Source organism: Eretmochelys imbricata, chromosome 9 (assembly GCF_965152235.1).
Source record: "Eretmochelys imbricata isolate rEreImb1 chromosome 9, rEreImb1.hap1, whole genome shotgun sequence".
Lineage (NCBI taxonomy): Eukaryota > Metazoa > Chordata > Testudines > Cheloniidae > Eretmochelys > Eretmochelys imbricata.
In genome coordinates, this window is record NC_135580.1 from 61,005,873 (window position 1) to 61,020,831 (window position 14,959).

Here is a 14,959-nt window from a genome sequence, read left to right on the forward strand (position 1 = left end):
GCAGAAGCTAACCTCATGCTCATGCCAAAGGATGTGTGGATCATCAGTCACCAGTCATGAAATGCCAATGATTTTGGGGAAGTGTGGTGAGCAGATCATTCCGAACTGAAGGACCTCCTGATGGTCCTGAACAGCAACTCCCAGAGGAACCATTTCCTGTGTCACTGGCATTGATGACAGGAGAGAGCTATCTACAGTCTCCATTAGTTTGGGGACAATCTTTGGTTGAACCAGAATACCAGGGCTTGGGCAGTATCGGCATCTATGAAGTTGTCCACTGCCCCAGAATCTACCAGTGCCCGCTGTGGGGCAATTCAGCAAGGCTCCCCGGAACATGGAGTCAGACCAGGACCTGAAGGTGCAGGAAGTGCTCATCATACATGGCATGCCTTGGTGAGGATTAGGGGGGCATTATCTTGGGGCTCACCCAGGCCAACCTCCTGTACCAGGCCTGGGCATGGTGATTTCCTGTGCCAGAGCTCCTGTGCTAGAGGTGGCCAGTTGGCAAGAGTATGGCTGGACCCTACACAGTAGAAACACAGCCCATGAGGCCACATGGCGGCAGGCTCTATCTGGCTACATGGGTTTGAGGTCTGGGTTGAAGACAAGTATTGAGGGGCACCGGCCAGGTGGTAACACAGACCCCTTACTTTCCTCGCATTGTTCACTAAGCCTATTGTCAAATGCATATGACAAGGTAGACAAAGGCATCTAGGTTGGTCAGGGCCTCCACACGAGCTTAATCTCCTTGTGTAGTCCCCACTGGAACTGGTAGAGCTGGGCTGCTTCAGTGCACTGTGTCGGAGACTAGTCACTAAAAGTAGGCAGCGTAAGAGGAGATCCACACCACAGATGCCAACTTTCATTTTTCCGGTGGGTGCTCCACCCCTGCTCCACCCTGAGGCCCCGCCTCCACTCCCCCCTCCCCCCCAGAGCCCACCCTTGCTCCGCCTCTTCCCACCCCTACTCCACCCCTTCTCTCCCACACGTTCCGCCCACTGCCAAACAACTGATCCTCAGGGCCCTCCGAACAGCTGATTGGCGGGTGGCTGGTAGGTGCTGAGCACCCACTATTTTATTTCTGTGGGTGCTCCAGCCCCAGAGCACCCATGGAGTGGGCACCTATGAGCCACACAGTTTCCTGGGACACTTTCTGGATTGCCCCTGGGATTTATATAGGGCAGGGAGCCAATCAGGAGCCATGAGGCTGCTGCCTGTCAGACTCCTGGAGGCGGGATTTCCCATGTCTATGTCCACAGCAGTGGAATGCAAATTGGCTACAGCTGCTGCTGAGTGTCTGCTGCCTGGCAGCTCTGCAGGCCTGGGTGCTAGACCTTACACCAGCTGCCCCACTCTTGGCATGGACGAGACCACTGCAGGAGTCCTGAGGGCAGGATGACTGCAAGGCAGGACACGTGCTCTGAATCACTGCCCCTTCCATGCACAGTGGCCCTACAGGAGTGTGTGCAGGAGGCACTCCAACTGTGCAAGGACCAGAGCCGCACACTGGGGATGGCCAAAACGGCACTGTGCAGAACACGGGGGGGATTATCTGCATTCATGTCTATGAATGTTCTATAGCTGTGAGGCAGGTGGCTATTGTTTCACAGGCTGAAAGGTGACTAAGGTTAAACCCTGCAAGAACCCAAGCAATGGTTGTGGACAGAATTCAACTGCCTGGTGCTCATGTGGACAATACCAGGAATCCACTGCGTGAAGGCTACCTCCAGCCCCTCTGGAGAAATGTATAAACCAGTTTGGAGCCAGTGCAGGGGAGGCACCCCCCAGAGGGATCTGTGCAGCCAGTGGTGGGGAATGCACTGGTCGTGAATATCTGTAGCAGTGTCTGCTGAGAGGGCACGCAAAGGATCCTCTGTGTCCAGGCACGTGGGCTGTGCCCTCCCTGGCACACAGGATACCGGGTTCCATGGCAGGGAGACCGTTCCCCAGCTACTTCCTTCTTCCTCCCCCAGCACCAGCTGCCCTGGAGCAGCAATTGCCGTAAGTGCAACTCATGTGACGCCACGGCTTCCTGTGTATTTCCCAGTGTCTACCTCGGCTGCGGGTGCAGTAAGCGACACGCCGGGTGCTGTGCTCCTCGGCTCAGCCTTCCCCTTGCTTGTCGTGTGCCAGCCTTTCTGGAGAGAGCACCATGCTGCGCCGCAAGCCGTCCAATGCCAGCGACAAGGAGCAGGCGCAGAAGAAGAAGGTGAGTGTGAGAAGCGCCCTTGCCCACTCCAGCAAAGGGCGGCCCACAGCTCAGCTGTGACGAGCCCACCAGGTGCAGGCTCTCTCAGTCTCTCCCCTCCCCCAGGTCCCAGCTCTGAGCAGCTCCGTGCTGCCTTCTGGTTCATGGCCCAGACACTAGACGCTGGCAGAGCTGACTGATCCAGCCAGTTCCACAGAAGGATGGTCTCTCATCAGGCCCTGCTAGGGTGGACAGCGCCAGCCTGCGCCCCCCCAGAAGGACTGTGCTGAGAGCAGACCCCCCCATGATGGTGGGTGGGAGGGTGACTAGTCTGGACAGAGACCCTGTGCCATGTCTGGGGCTGGCAGCGTATTGTGGAGCTACAGGAATTAGAAATGGCAAAGTCCTCTTGGCCCTTGGTGCCACTCATCCCACTCCCTGGGCGCTGCAGGAATGTCGCAAGTTTGGTCCAGCCTAGACTGCTTAGTGGTAAGCCATGGCCCCCATCACCTCTCTGGGGGAACAACACTATTCCAATGCCAGCAAAATGTTCCTGATATTCAGCCTACATTTCCTCTGCTTGTGTCTCTCCATTGCATCTACTTAGCTGCTCTCTGCGCATCTCCCTAGATCCCCCTCCCCCACCCTTCCCTTCCCCATCAGGTAGCACTTAGCTGCCCTGTGTGTCTCCTTGGCCACCACTCCCGATTTCCCAACCCCACCTGATCACTGGGGTTGCTCTTCTCTGAGCTCACTTTCATTTTCCAAGACCTGCATGGGACTGAAGAGCTCAGAACTGACAACGGTGCAGGGTGAAAATCCGACGCTTGGCTTCTTGCTCCAGGGGCCAGTGACCTGGCATTGGAATCCCACAGTGACAGTGATGCAGGAGGATGAATCCTGCTGCTGGGGCCCTAGATTGTGGAGTTTGCCTTCCCTTGCTGGTTGGAGGTGGCCACTGGCACCAGATGAGCTGGGAGGGTGAATCGTACGACGAGTTGGAGCTGGGAGTTAGCAGATCCCAGCACTAGTGCATTGTGCTGTAGGCACTGCCACATTTCAAGGCTGGGGGGGGCCCAACTTCAGCTGCCTAATGTCGCTGATGTCCACGGAGATCCCCTGGGTGAGTGAGAGCAGAGTCCAATCCTGGAACGATCCTGGCAAGAGTGCATTGGAATGTGGCTCCGGCCCAGCACTGAGTACAGGGGTGTAAAACCCCCTGCTTGTGCATTTGTGGGTGGGGGTGATGGCACTTGTCATTTCCTTCCTGTGAGGGTGCTGAAAGGCTGGGCTGCGTCTGCAGAGAGCAGTAGCTGCTCCGCTCTCAGGCTGGTGAGAAACTTGTACAGAAACATCACCAGGGTTTTAGCTCATGGATCAAAGCCCTTCAAGGTGTTTGTGGTTCACGCAATTCTAGGCTGAGCTGATCACGTGCTGATAACCACTTCCTCTGGCAGCCTGCAAGGACTGGCTCCAGCGAGCACTCAACACCAGCTACTTGCACTGAGCAACCTTAGGCAAGAGGAGGCTGAAGGAGACCGGACTCCTGGGTCTGGCCATTGATAGGCACCTGGACCCCTCCCCCAACACTTCAGGGTCAAGCAGCAGAGTCCCATGGGATGCAGTAGCCATGCTAGGCCGGTCATGAGGACAGGCCAGGGGGCCTGTTGTGCAGCCAGCACAGGCCTTTCAGATTGGCTCCAGGGCCTGCCTAGAGCACATACACAGCACCAGACCCATCTCCATAAGGGCGGCTACAAGCATCGCCACAAGCCATTAGAGTGATACAAAGGATTTTCCCCAGTACACACCTCCCCAGTGTTGTTCATGACCTACACACAGAGAAGTTAGATAAAGACATTAAATACTCCTGCTGGAAGGGTGCAGTGTAGCACTACTTTTACTCTTAGATGCCAGAAGGATCACACACGGTAATCAAAACCAGAAAGAAAGAAACCAGGATGCTCCCTAAGGCAGGAGGCACTACTTACCCCACCTTGTTCTAAGCTGGCTTTTTCCAGAGTGACTCTGAGCACAGGCTTCCCTAGAGAGCCCGTTAGACTACAAGCAATAGCAAGAAAACCTCCACTCTTAAAGTGATCATTTGAAATTCCAACACAGTCCTCAATACACCACAGCTAACTCCAGGATTAACCTCCCCAGGAACCTGACCCCGATTAACTTCCCCAGGAACCTGTCCCCTACCTAATCTCCCCAGACACACTGCCCCAAACTGCACTTCCCAGGAACCCCAAACCCCGACTAACCTCCCCAGAAACCCTCCCCCAATTAACTTCCCCAGGAACCTGTCCTCTATCTAACCTCCACAGCAGTGGTTCTCAAACTATTGTATTGGTGACCCCTTTCACACAGCAAGCCTCTGAGTGCAACCCCCCCCCCTTATAAATTAAAAACACTTGTTTATATATTTAACAGCATTATAAATACTGGAGGCAAAGCGGGGTTTGGAGTGGAGGCTGACCGCTCGCGACCCCCCATGTAATAACCTCGTAACCCCCTGAGGGGTCCTGACCCCCAGTTTGAGAACCCCTGCTCCACAGGAACCTGGCCCTGATAAACTTCTCCAGGAACCCAGCACATATCTAATTGCCCTAGGCACCCACCCCCTAAGTAACTTCCCCAGGAACCCAACCCGCCAATTAACCTCCCCAGGAACCCCACCTGTATCTAATCTCCCCAGGAACCCTGAGTCCGACTATGCTTCCCAGGAACCCCAAACCCCAACCAACCTCCCCAGGAACTGCACCCCCACCAAGGTGTAATCTCCCTCAGTCTTCCTCCTACTTCCCACACCTCCAATTTCTTAATGCATTCCCCCTTCCTGGCTGCAATCACAGGCTTATTCCTGGCACCTCCATATTTTTATGTCTCCTGTCTGGCCCTCGTTGAGGGTCTACCATTTTCTCTGAGGGCAGCCTGGCTTCAGCTCCATTGGAAACAATGGGGGATAGTGGCCATCTTTACTAGGGGAAGTCCAGGGCTAGCATTAGGCTGGTTCCTGGTACTGCAGTGTGTCCATCTTCCCCAGTCTTCCCTCTTGTTCTTCAGAGTCTCAGCTTTCAATTTAAACAACAGTGCCTCTCTAGCAATTATGGTTGTGACATAAAAATTGACCTGAACATACCCAATGCAGCATGTCTGCCGGAGTCTGCGAAGAGCCTGAGACAGTAGCTCTGAAGTATGATCTGCCCCACTTATTTCAGCGGGTGCTAAGGCAGATGTCAGCGTCAACACTGAACTATTTCAGTGCCCATGCAAGGAGAGCAGCCAGTCCAGTATGGAGACTTGTGCAGCGTGATAGCTCATTCTGGCGCTAGGAGCAGGTGTGGTTCATAGATCATAGAATATCAGGGTTGGAAGGGACCTCAGGAGATCATCTAGTCCAACCCCCTGCTCAAAGCAGAACCAATCCCTAATTTTTGCCCCAGATCCCTAAATGGTCCCCTTAAGGATTGGGCTCACAACCCTGGGTTTAGCAGGCCAATGCTCAAACCACTGAGTTTTCCCTCCCCCACTTGGGTTGGGAGATACCACCACTTCTTGTTTCCTTCTGCCACCAGGGAGCCCAGCACAAGGGTCCCATGGAGTGCAGAGAGCTCACATTATCATCTTTTGGTAGCTTCTGAGAGCAGCGTCTCATTCTGGCATCGTGAGTGGGTGGGGCTTATTGTTTGGGCGGAGCTTGGTAGAATACCCACTACATCCACCTCCTCCCTGTAACCCCTGTAGGAGCCTCTCTGTCATCGGCAAAGACGGTAAGGAAACGGCAGCTATCTTGGCTGAGGGGAGCTTGGCTTCAGTCCCATTGAGAGGAATAGAAGAAGGCGGCCATTTTGGATAAGGGCAACATTTCACAAGTTTGAAGACAACAAATCAGGAGCTAATGAGAACCCAAATCTGTCCTCCCCCAACACTGTGAGAGTGGGCAGCTCTACCAGGGAGAGGATGAGGAAGAGGAAGCCACTAACCGTGGTGACCTCAGCCAGCTGAATGTGGGCATCGCCCCACTTTGGAGGTGATATATTGAGGATATGCGGTGGGCTCAGGGGTGTCTGTGAAGGGCTGAATGAGGGTTTGGTTTCCACATGGCATGGGAGGTTACAAGCCTCGTGCAATCAGCAGCCCTTGGAAATATGTGTCCCCCCACTGCTGTCCTGGCCCAGGAATGGCAACCCACCCCTGCATGTGCTAGACTCCCCTGCTACCTCTGGGGCGCTCTGTTCCTCCAGTCTGATGCAGCAGGCCCTTGCAACAGTTCTGCACAGAGTGAATGAGACATTGGGAAGTACCACATCCTTCCTCCTCTCACCATGGAAACAGGCCGTCTCTGAGGAAGGCAGGGCAGGCCAAGGCAGCATTATAGCAGCAGACATCGTTGGGCATCCCCTCCCTTCTCACTGCCCCACCCTCCACTCTCACTTCCCCTCCTCTCTGGGGCCTGGGCTCTTAGTCCTCCGGCCCTACTTTCCTTCTCTAGCTCTTGACACCCTGCGTTCCACCACCCCCGCCCAGCCTCTCACTGACGCTAGTCAGTCACTTTCCATTTCCCCATTGCTACTGGCATTGAAACTCCTGCCTGACCTGTCTTTACTTCCAGTGAGCACCAACCCCTGCCAAGGCTTTCTCCCGCTGCTCTTCCGGGCACTTGATATTTCCAGCACCCGCCCCCACACCTCACTCACGGACGGGTAGCCTAGTGCCAGCACCATGTGTCCCCTCCAACTCACTAACAGACTCATTGACCGACGGGTCACCTAGTGCCGGCTCCACACGCGTCGCCTCCGACTCAGCGATAGATGGGTTGCCTACCACTGCCCCTGTGCTTGTCCTCTCTGACTCACCAACGGATGGGCTGCCTAACTACTGGTCTACACGTGTCTGCTCTGCCTCACTGACAGACACCATCTCCTAGCGCTGTCCTCCTATGTGTCTCCTCCAACTCATTGACAGACACCACCCTTTAGTGCCAGCCCTGCACGCATCCCCTCCAATTCAACAATGGCCCCCTAGTGCCACCCCAGGCACGTCCCATCTGACTCCCTGACAGATGCTGACCCCTAGCGCCGACCCCGTGCGTGTCCTCTTTGACTTGCTGACAGGTATGTCACCTGGTGCTGGCCCCACATAGTGCCCAGCTTATAGGGAGCTGCTCAGCCCAGGAGGCTAGACCTTAAACTCTTGTCACCATAATCAAACTGTGGCCTGACCCAACCCTACTCACTCACCACATCCCACAAACAAAGCCAGATGAGGCTGCAGGGCCATGAATTCCCAGGAAGTGCTGGTTGCTGGAGGAAGTGCATTCAAAGGAAAATACAGCTACTCACTACGCTGGTTTTCACTTTCTAAGGCTCAGGTTGTTTAGTCCAGTGTGTAAAATGCCTCCAGTGCTCTCGGCACACACAGACTCCTTCCAGCAATGATGGAGCGGCACATTAGCTTGATACTTTTGCTAAAAAGAGGGCTGTAAAATAGCCAATGTGATTGAAATTGTTATCTTCTAGCCTCAGTATTAAAACCCCATTGAGATGAATGGGGCGATTCCCTCCTCTCAGAGCTCTCATTTAAGACTATCCACAAACTCCAGGAGGCAGCTGTGTGTTAGGGTAACACAGGGATGGTTTTTTTGCAAGCAGATAAACTGGAAATGCTATTTGCTGGTCCCCCCCATCACCCATTAGATGCTTAAATTCTACAGAAATGATGGGCTTGCTCCTGGGCTGCAGGGTGGGCCCGACCACCATGCACCACCACTGTCCCCTTCCCTTTTTTTGGGGGGCGCCGGTGTTAAAAGCAAGTCTCTAGCCTTTATGGTTGCGCTGATCGGGCATGTACCCCACACTGCCCCTGAAAGGGTTAATGAAGGCATGCTAGGCCAGTTATCTGGCTGCACCTGGAGCTGGCCTAGGCTCACACAGGCAGGAAGGTGAGAGTGGAAAGGGGCTGGGGCAGTAGAGAGTGAGGAACTCTGCAGTCATTCCATGGGGCCAGTGGGGTGACCTTGGGCTCCTCCCCTGAGGGGGTGAAGCCTGGCAGGAGGCCAGAAGAGAGAGAAAGCAGCCCCAGCAGCAGGATTTGGACAACTAGGGAGAGAGCCCTGGGAGGTGCCCAGTGGAGGAATGGCGCAGCAGAGAGGGAGACAAGGCCCAGGAGGGCTGAAATTGGTTTGTGTCTGTATGCTTAGTTTGGGATTTTCATTAGGCGACCCAGAGGAGAGCCTGGGGAGTCCTGAGAAGGGATAAACCGTGGCGAAGGTTGTGAGCACCACGCAACCCAGAGTAAGCCAAAGACCCTTCGGTGAGGACATTAGACTGTTGGACTTTCTGTTACTCTAGGAGAGGACTGATTGTGACCTGGCCGAAGAGCTGCGTGGCAGGAAGAGGCAGAGTATCAGAGGACCAGGGCAGCTGTCTGCAGGGGGGCGTTAGGTAGGGAGAGAACTGCTACACAATGCCCTGCCATGAAGAGGCACTGTAGTGGTGAGAGATCTGAAACCCATGGCCTCCAGGCTGTCTTCACTACCTCCCTGCAGGAGCAAAGTTCAGCGAGAACTGCTGGGTATGCTCAATGGGCTGAGCAAACCCAGGGGTTACAGCATAGCTGTCACCCAGGAGGCTCACTATACAGCCAGGATCGTCACTCCAGGCTCACCTCCAGCCCCTCATACATGCTGGCAAAGTCTTGTTTTCCAGTACATACACATTACAGAAGGGAACAAGGACCTTTGCTCACACCTGCCGGGGACCGAAGCCCTTTATTGCCAGCTGCCAGGATTGTGGGCTTTTTGATCGCAGCAGCCAGCCATTGGAGGGGACAGCCCAGCAGATTGGCTTTCCCAGGTGCTCCCAAACAGGCAGGATCTCGGAACATCAGGACAGATCAGGCAGCTTTGGGCATTGTAGATCACCAATGCAGATATTGTCCAAGGGGTGAGACCAGTAAGTGCGGGCTTACAGCAACCAACTGACTGACTGCGCTGGCATCACACGAACCTGTGGTTTGTGAAGGCAACCACCCTGCGGCCAGGATTTCCACGGGGTCCCCTCAATGCCTGCGGAAGTGACAGCAAGTGGGACGGGCCTAAGGCAGCAGCTGTTGCACCAGCCTCTTTGGAAGTGCTTGCGTTTGTGACCAGCCCTTTCCCTGTGCTGAATCTGAACAAAATCACTGTGTTCCCCGGCGGACAGCCTTCCATACTCTGTTGTCGTGCAGAGACGTGGCCTGACACCTGAGTCAGCCCAGCCCTCCCTTTCTCCCCATGGATGTGCCTTCCCCTGCCATTCCCACAGTCTGTTCTGCCAGGTGGGTTCAGTACAGTGCGGGGCTCGCATACAATGCGCTAGAGAACAAGAACTCCCTTGGCAATCCAGTGTCACTTTGCAGGTATAGCCGCTGCAGTGCTGCCAACCCCACGCATTCCAAATCAGGGAGCAAGACCCCAAAATCATGAGACAGGCTTAAAAATTCTGACACTTTTAAAAAATTATGACGTGTATGTCTGTGGTTTTCCCTTTCTGGTTTTTGGGCCTTTGGGAATCATGTTTTCAAGCTTTTCTCTATAACCAAGAAGGCTAATGGAGCATATGGGAATAGGGTCATACCCCTTTAAATAGTTTTTGCTCTCTACTGTTGCTGTCTATGTTCTTGAAACTGCCAGTCACCAGCCAGAGCTGCGAGGTGTGTGTAGGGAGGCCTGGCATGGTGTGGCCATTTGGAGCCCACCATGCCCAGCTGGCTCGTTCTTATGACCGATGTTGTATAAGGAGCACAACTCGCAATGACTGGTGGTGAGGATGGGACCCTAATCCAGGAACACAGGGCACTAGGGGCTGAGTGACAGTGAAATTGCAGCTACTGTGACTGTGAGTGACCGGCTCATTTAGGGGTTAAAGGCTATTTGGGGAAAATTGACTTGTTTGGGAGCTCAGCAAAGTCCTGGTCCACCTATAATGAGAGATTGGAACAGCCTAGCATAGCTCATGGGATAACTGATGAAACAAGGTGGGGGTTTCACTGAGTGCAATGGGGCCAAAACATATCACATGCTGCATAGCCTAAGAGCTCCGCTTAAGCCTGCAGCCAAAGCAGTGGTTGAGATTCTACAAGATCCCCCTTTCCCCAAAGCCACTGGGCATTGCAGAGTGTCTCTGCTTTTATTAACAGAATCAAAAGGGGAAGGAAATGATTCCAGATTCCATGGCTGAATAAAGGCTATTAACAGCATTGCTGCTTTGGAGCGAGTTTCAGTGATGCATTAAGGGGCTGGCTAGTGTGTGGGATGCACAATGAAGCAATCTGAGAACAGCTATTGACGGAGACTGAATTGATCCTAAAACCTGCAGTAAAAGTTACTGTATGAATGGGCACAGCTACAAGGATTTGATGATTTAACTGGGAATTGGTCCTGCTTTGAGCAGGGGGTTGGACTAGATGACCTTCAGGGGTCCCTTCCAACCCTGATATTCTATGATTCTATGATTCTAAGGATGCCAAGGAGCTGCGACAGCCTCATATCATCTATGCAGCAACTAAAGTGGGGGACAAGGAGGAAGTACAACCTGAAGAGCACCCAGACCCATTATTTCTTTGTGTGAAAGAGTCTTTCAGTGACTGTTGGGTCAAGAACAAATCTTGCAAAAACTGCAACAAATTGGGCTCCTCAGAGAAAATATGCAGGTCAACACAACAGCCCCCTCCTGAGGGCAATGCCAGAGATTTGAACATTCATCAGTTTGCAAATGACAGCCTGGAGTCCAGTGAGGACGCTATAGCATCACTACAACTGTTAAATGTGGAAGACCATAAAGGATGGATTCCTTTACAAGTGGAAGGAATAGGACTCGAAATGGAGCTTGGTACAGGGGTCCGCGGTGTCTAATTTTAGAGCAGGATTATTAGTGACAATTTAAAGAGGTGAAGTTGTAGGAAATCTCGGTGCTACTAAAAACACACAGGGGGAAATCCTCATTTCTTGGATGTTATTAAAGTGAAGGTAACAGCTTACTGTAAACAGCATCCGCGAAACTGCCGAGTTTAGGAGGAGGTCCTGCGCTGTATGCCTGACAGAGCAACAACCCCTAAGTGCACTCTGACACAATGGACAGAGAAGGTGCTGGTCCCCAGACTGCCCCACAGCTTTTGATGAGGCCATAAAGCTTTTAGTATCCAAAGGGCCCTTCCATAGTGGTGTGCATCGTTGCCTGTAAAATCAGCTGGTGACGCTTCCCTACGCGAAAGAGGAGAAGGGATTTCTCATTTGAGAGAAGATCAGAGGGGGCGGAGCAGGGGCGGGAAGAAGCAGAGCGAGGGCAGGGCCTCAGTGGAGGGGGCGGAGCGGGGTCTCGGGTTGGCGAGGGGGCGCAGCATCCACTGGTGAAAAAAAACTCAGCGACTGTGGTTCACACTGGCCATTGGAAGTTGCAGGTAGGGATAACGAACTGAACCAGACAGTTGGTATGTTCTATTAAACATACCAAAAGTGAAACCTTGCCTGCGACAAATGCCAGGGTACAGCAGGAAAGTGTCTGACATTACAATGGGTAGATGGACTCATGCACAGAAACATCTGTGTCCAACTTTCTTTGCTTGCAGGGAACAGTTACGGGTATCTCAAGGTTGCCTAATGTGTGGCACCAGAGTGTTATTCCTACAAAGCTCAGGGCCTGTGTATTCCAAGAATTACACGAGGCCATTTAGGACTGTAAAGGAGAGTCTTGGCCAGGAGTGTGTGGTGGCTGGGGACTGATGCACAGAAAGAGGAAATGGCAACACGGCGAGATGTCTAAACATGCCCCACTGCATCCTTGGAAGTCGTCAGCTACGCCATGGCAGTGATTCCATGTTGACTATGCTGGATCACTTATAGGGCATACGTCTGTGATTGCAGTAAATCATGTCATCTTCTAACCTTAGTTCTTTCTATATGGGGTCAGTTATTTGATCCTTCTTCTCTATTTCAGCCTGCCTTGAAGCAGTTCCTCGGAAACTCCACTGTTAATCAAATCATTTTGTAGAATGTTCATCCATCTAGTCTTGGGTCTTTCAATCCTTCTCCAACCTCCAGTTCTCAGTTTAATACCCTGTTTCCTGTATTTTCTTCTATTCTTCTTGTCACATGCCCAAACCACCTAAGTCTGGATTCCCTCAGCTTTTCTATAACTGGGATCACCTTCACACTTCCCCTAATTACATAAGAACAGCCATACTGTGTCAGACCAAAGGACTATCTAGTCCAGTATCCTGTCTTCTGACAATGGCCAATGCCAAGTGCCCCAGAGGGAATGAACTGAACAGGTAATCATCAAGTGATCACCCCTGTCACCCATTCCCAGCTTCTGGTAAACAGGCTAAGGACACCATCTCTGCCCATCCTGGCTAATAGCCATTGATAGACCTATCTTCCATGAATTTATCTAGTTCTTTTTTGAACCCTGTTATAGTCTTGGCCTTCACAATATTCACTGGCAATGAGTTCCAGAGGTTGACAGTGTGTTGCGTGAAAAAATACTTCCTTTTGTTTGTTTTAAACCTGCTGCCTATTAATTTCATTTGGTGACCCCTAATTCTTGTATTATAAGGAGTAAATAACACTTCCTTATTTACTTTCTCCACACCACTCATGATTTTATAGACCTCTATCATATCCCCCCTTAGTCATCTTTTTTCAAGCTAAAAAGTCCCAGTCTTATTAATCTCTCCTCATATGGCAGATGCTCCATACCCCTAAATATTTTGTTGCTCTTTTCCAATTCCAATATATCTTTTTTGAGATAGGGCGACCACATCTGCACACAGTATTCAAGGTGTGGGCGTACCATGGATTTATATAGAGGCAATATGATATTTTCTGTCTTATTATCTATCCCTTTCTTAATGATTCCCAACATTATGTTCGCCTTTTTGACTGCCACTGCACATTGAGTGCAGTAATTAGTTTATTCCAAACACACCATCCTTGTAAATTCCAAGCATCCATCTTAACATTTTCATTCCCACTGTCTCAAGATCCTTTTGCAGTGATTGCAGTAAAGATGCCCATCCTAAATGGCCAGACATATCCTGTATGAATCCAAGTAGTTCAGCACAGATGGTGGACGTGTTAAAACTCTTGTTTTCAGTTACAGGAGTTCCAAGCAGTTTGTAACTGACAACAGAACTCAGTTCATAGCCAAAGAGTTTGGGTTTTTTCCCCCAAAGAAATGGTATCAGACTTGTCACATCAATTCATCACCATCCTGCCATAAACGGGTTAGTGGGAAGGTTTATCCAGACACTCAAATAACTGCGTCATGCTATGCCCCTGTATAAAGGTCGCTGACAAAACAAAGATTATGAATTTCCTGTTGTCCTGTAGGAACGCAGCTGATGCTATTAAAATCAGACATCAGCAATGTTGTTTATGGGGCATAATTTATGCCCTAGCCTGGACTTCTTAAAGTCCAATCTACAGACAAACATTCCTAAGGAATAGGGTGATCAAATGGGCACACATAGTCACACCCTACTGCTCAGTTTTCACATGGGAGAAAAAAGTCTCCATAAAGAAACACCTATAATAATTGATGGAGACTTGAAGTTACACATCACAGATTGATCCTCTGCCTTGTCTGGTAGATGTGACTCAGAGCAATCCCTGGAGTTGACATGTAAACCAGCTCTTGAGCACACATTCTGCAGGACATACTACACCAGTGACACCTGTTGAAAACACAGAGCTACAACACAGCTCCAGTAACTTGTGACTGCCCCAGTGTGTAAGGGACCAGGTATAAGCAGTCTGGCCTAGCGGTCACAGCTGGGAAGCAGTGATCAGCCAGGGGAGGGAGGCTGAGGCTGGAGGGACAGCAGAATTGACATTAACTGTATTGTACTGCGCAGCCACGAGGTGGCACCATGGCACATGCCGTATCTGAGCACACTACCACTGCACCTGGCCGCGCCTTGCGGGCTGGCCTGGAAGACCGTGCCTCTGCCCTCCGATAAAGGGAGCGCTGAGGCCAGGTTGTATCTGGTACCAGTCAGACCAGCCAATTATGGCCCTGCTACCCCCATGTCTGAGCAGTTCCTGCGGGAAGGGAAAGCCCTCCAGCCAGGGTGGGGCCAGGAAGGGGAGGGACGACATGCCAGAGGTGGGAAAGGGCCTTGCATGATGGGGACAGATCTGCTGAGCTCTGGTCTGTTCCCGCTCTGTGCTGGGGGCCAGGCTCCAGAGAAAGGGCAGAGTGTAAAGGAGGGGGAGGCCCCTGCCGAGTGTCATGCCAGGGCAGGCGGGCCCTGGCCACCAGGCGGCGCTCAGCGGGAGGGGGCAGGCCCTAGCCAGCAGGCGGCTCTCAGCGGGATGGGGCTTGCTGGCTCATGCTGTCCCTGCTTCCCCACAGCTCTCCCTGCAGCGCTCCAGCAGCTTTAAGGATTTCGCCAAGTCCAAGCCCAGCTCCCCCGTGGTGAGCGAGAAGGAGTTTAACCTGGAGGAGAACGTGAGTATCTGCACACTGCACCGCAGGGAGCAACTGACTGCACTCACAGGCTGCCGCTCCCACCCTAGCCATACGGCGTGCCCGCTCCCCGCCCTCAGGGAAACCCCTCTAGCCCCACTCACACAGGGAGACTAGCTCCTGCCCAGTCCCAGCTCCACACCAGTCTGTGCCTGACCCAGGCCCATATAGCCCCAGCCCGGCCTCACCCCACCTACAACCCACTCGCCCCTTGGGCTCCTACAGCCCCAGCTCCACCCACCGCTCCACACTCAGATGT

General features: G+C 52.4%; 1 protein-coding gene across 1 annotated transcript in view; it reads left to right on the plus strand.

Annotated features, from left to right (window-relative positions):
• Window positions 1-2,078: 2,078 nt before the first annotated feature.
• SASH3 (SAM and SH3 domain containing 3) overlaps window positions 2,079-14,959 on the plus strand; it is a 29,865-nt gene continuing 16,984 nt past the window's right edge. Inside the window, exons 1-2 of the mRNA XM_077825953.1 lie at window positions 2,079-2,209; window positions 14,587-14,682. Coding sequence (XP_077682079.1) covers window positions 2,153-2,209; window positions 14,587-14,682 — 153 coding nt within the window. The 5' untranslated portion in view covers window positions 2,079-2,152. The remainder of the gene's footprint in view (window positions 2,210-14,586; window positions 14,683-14,959) is intronic.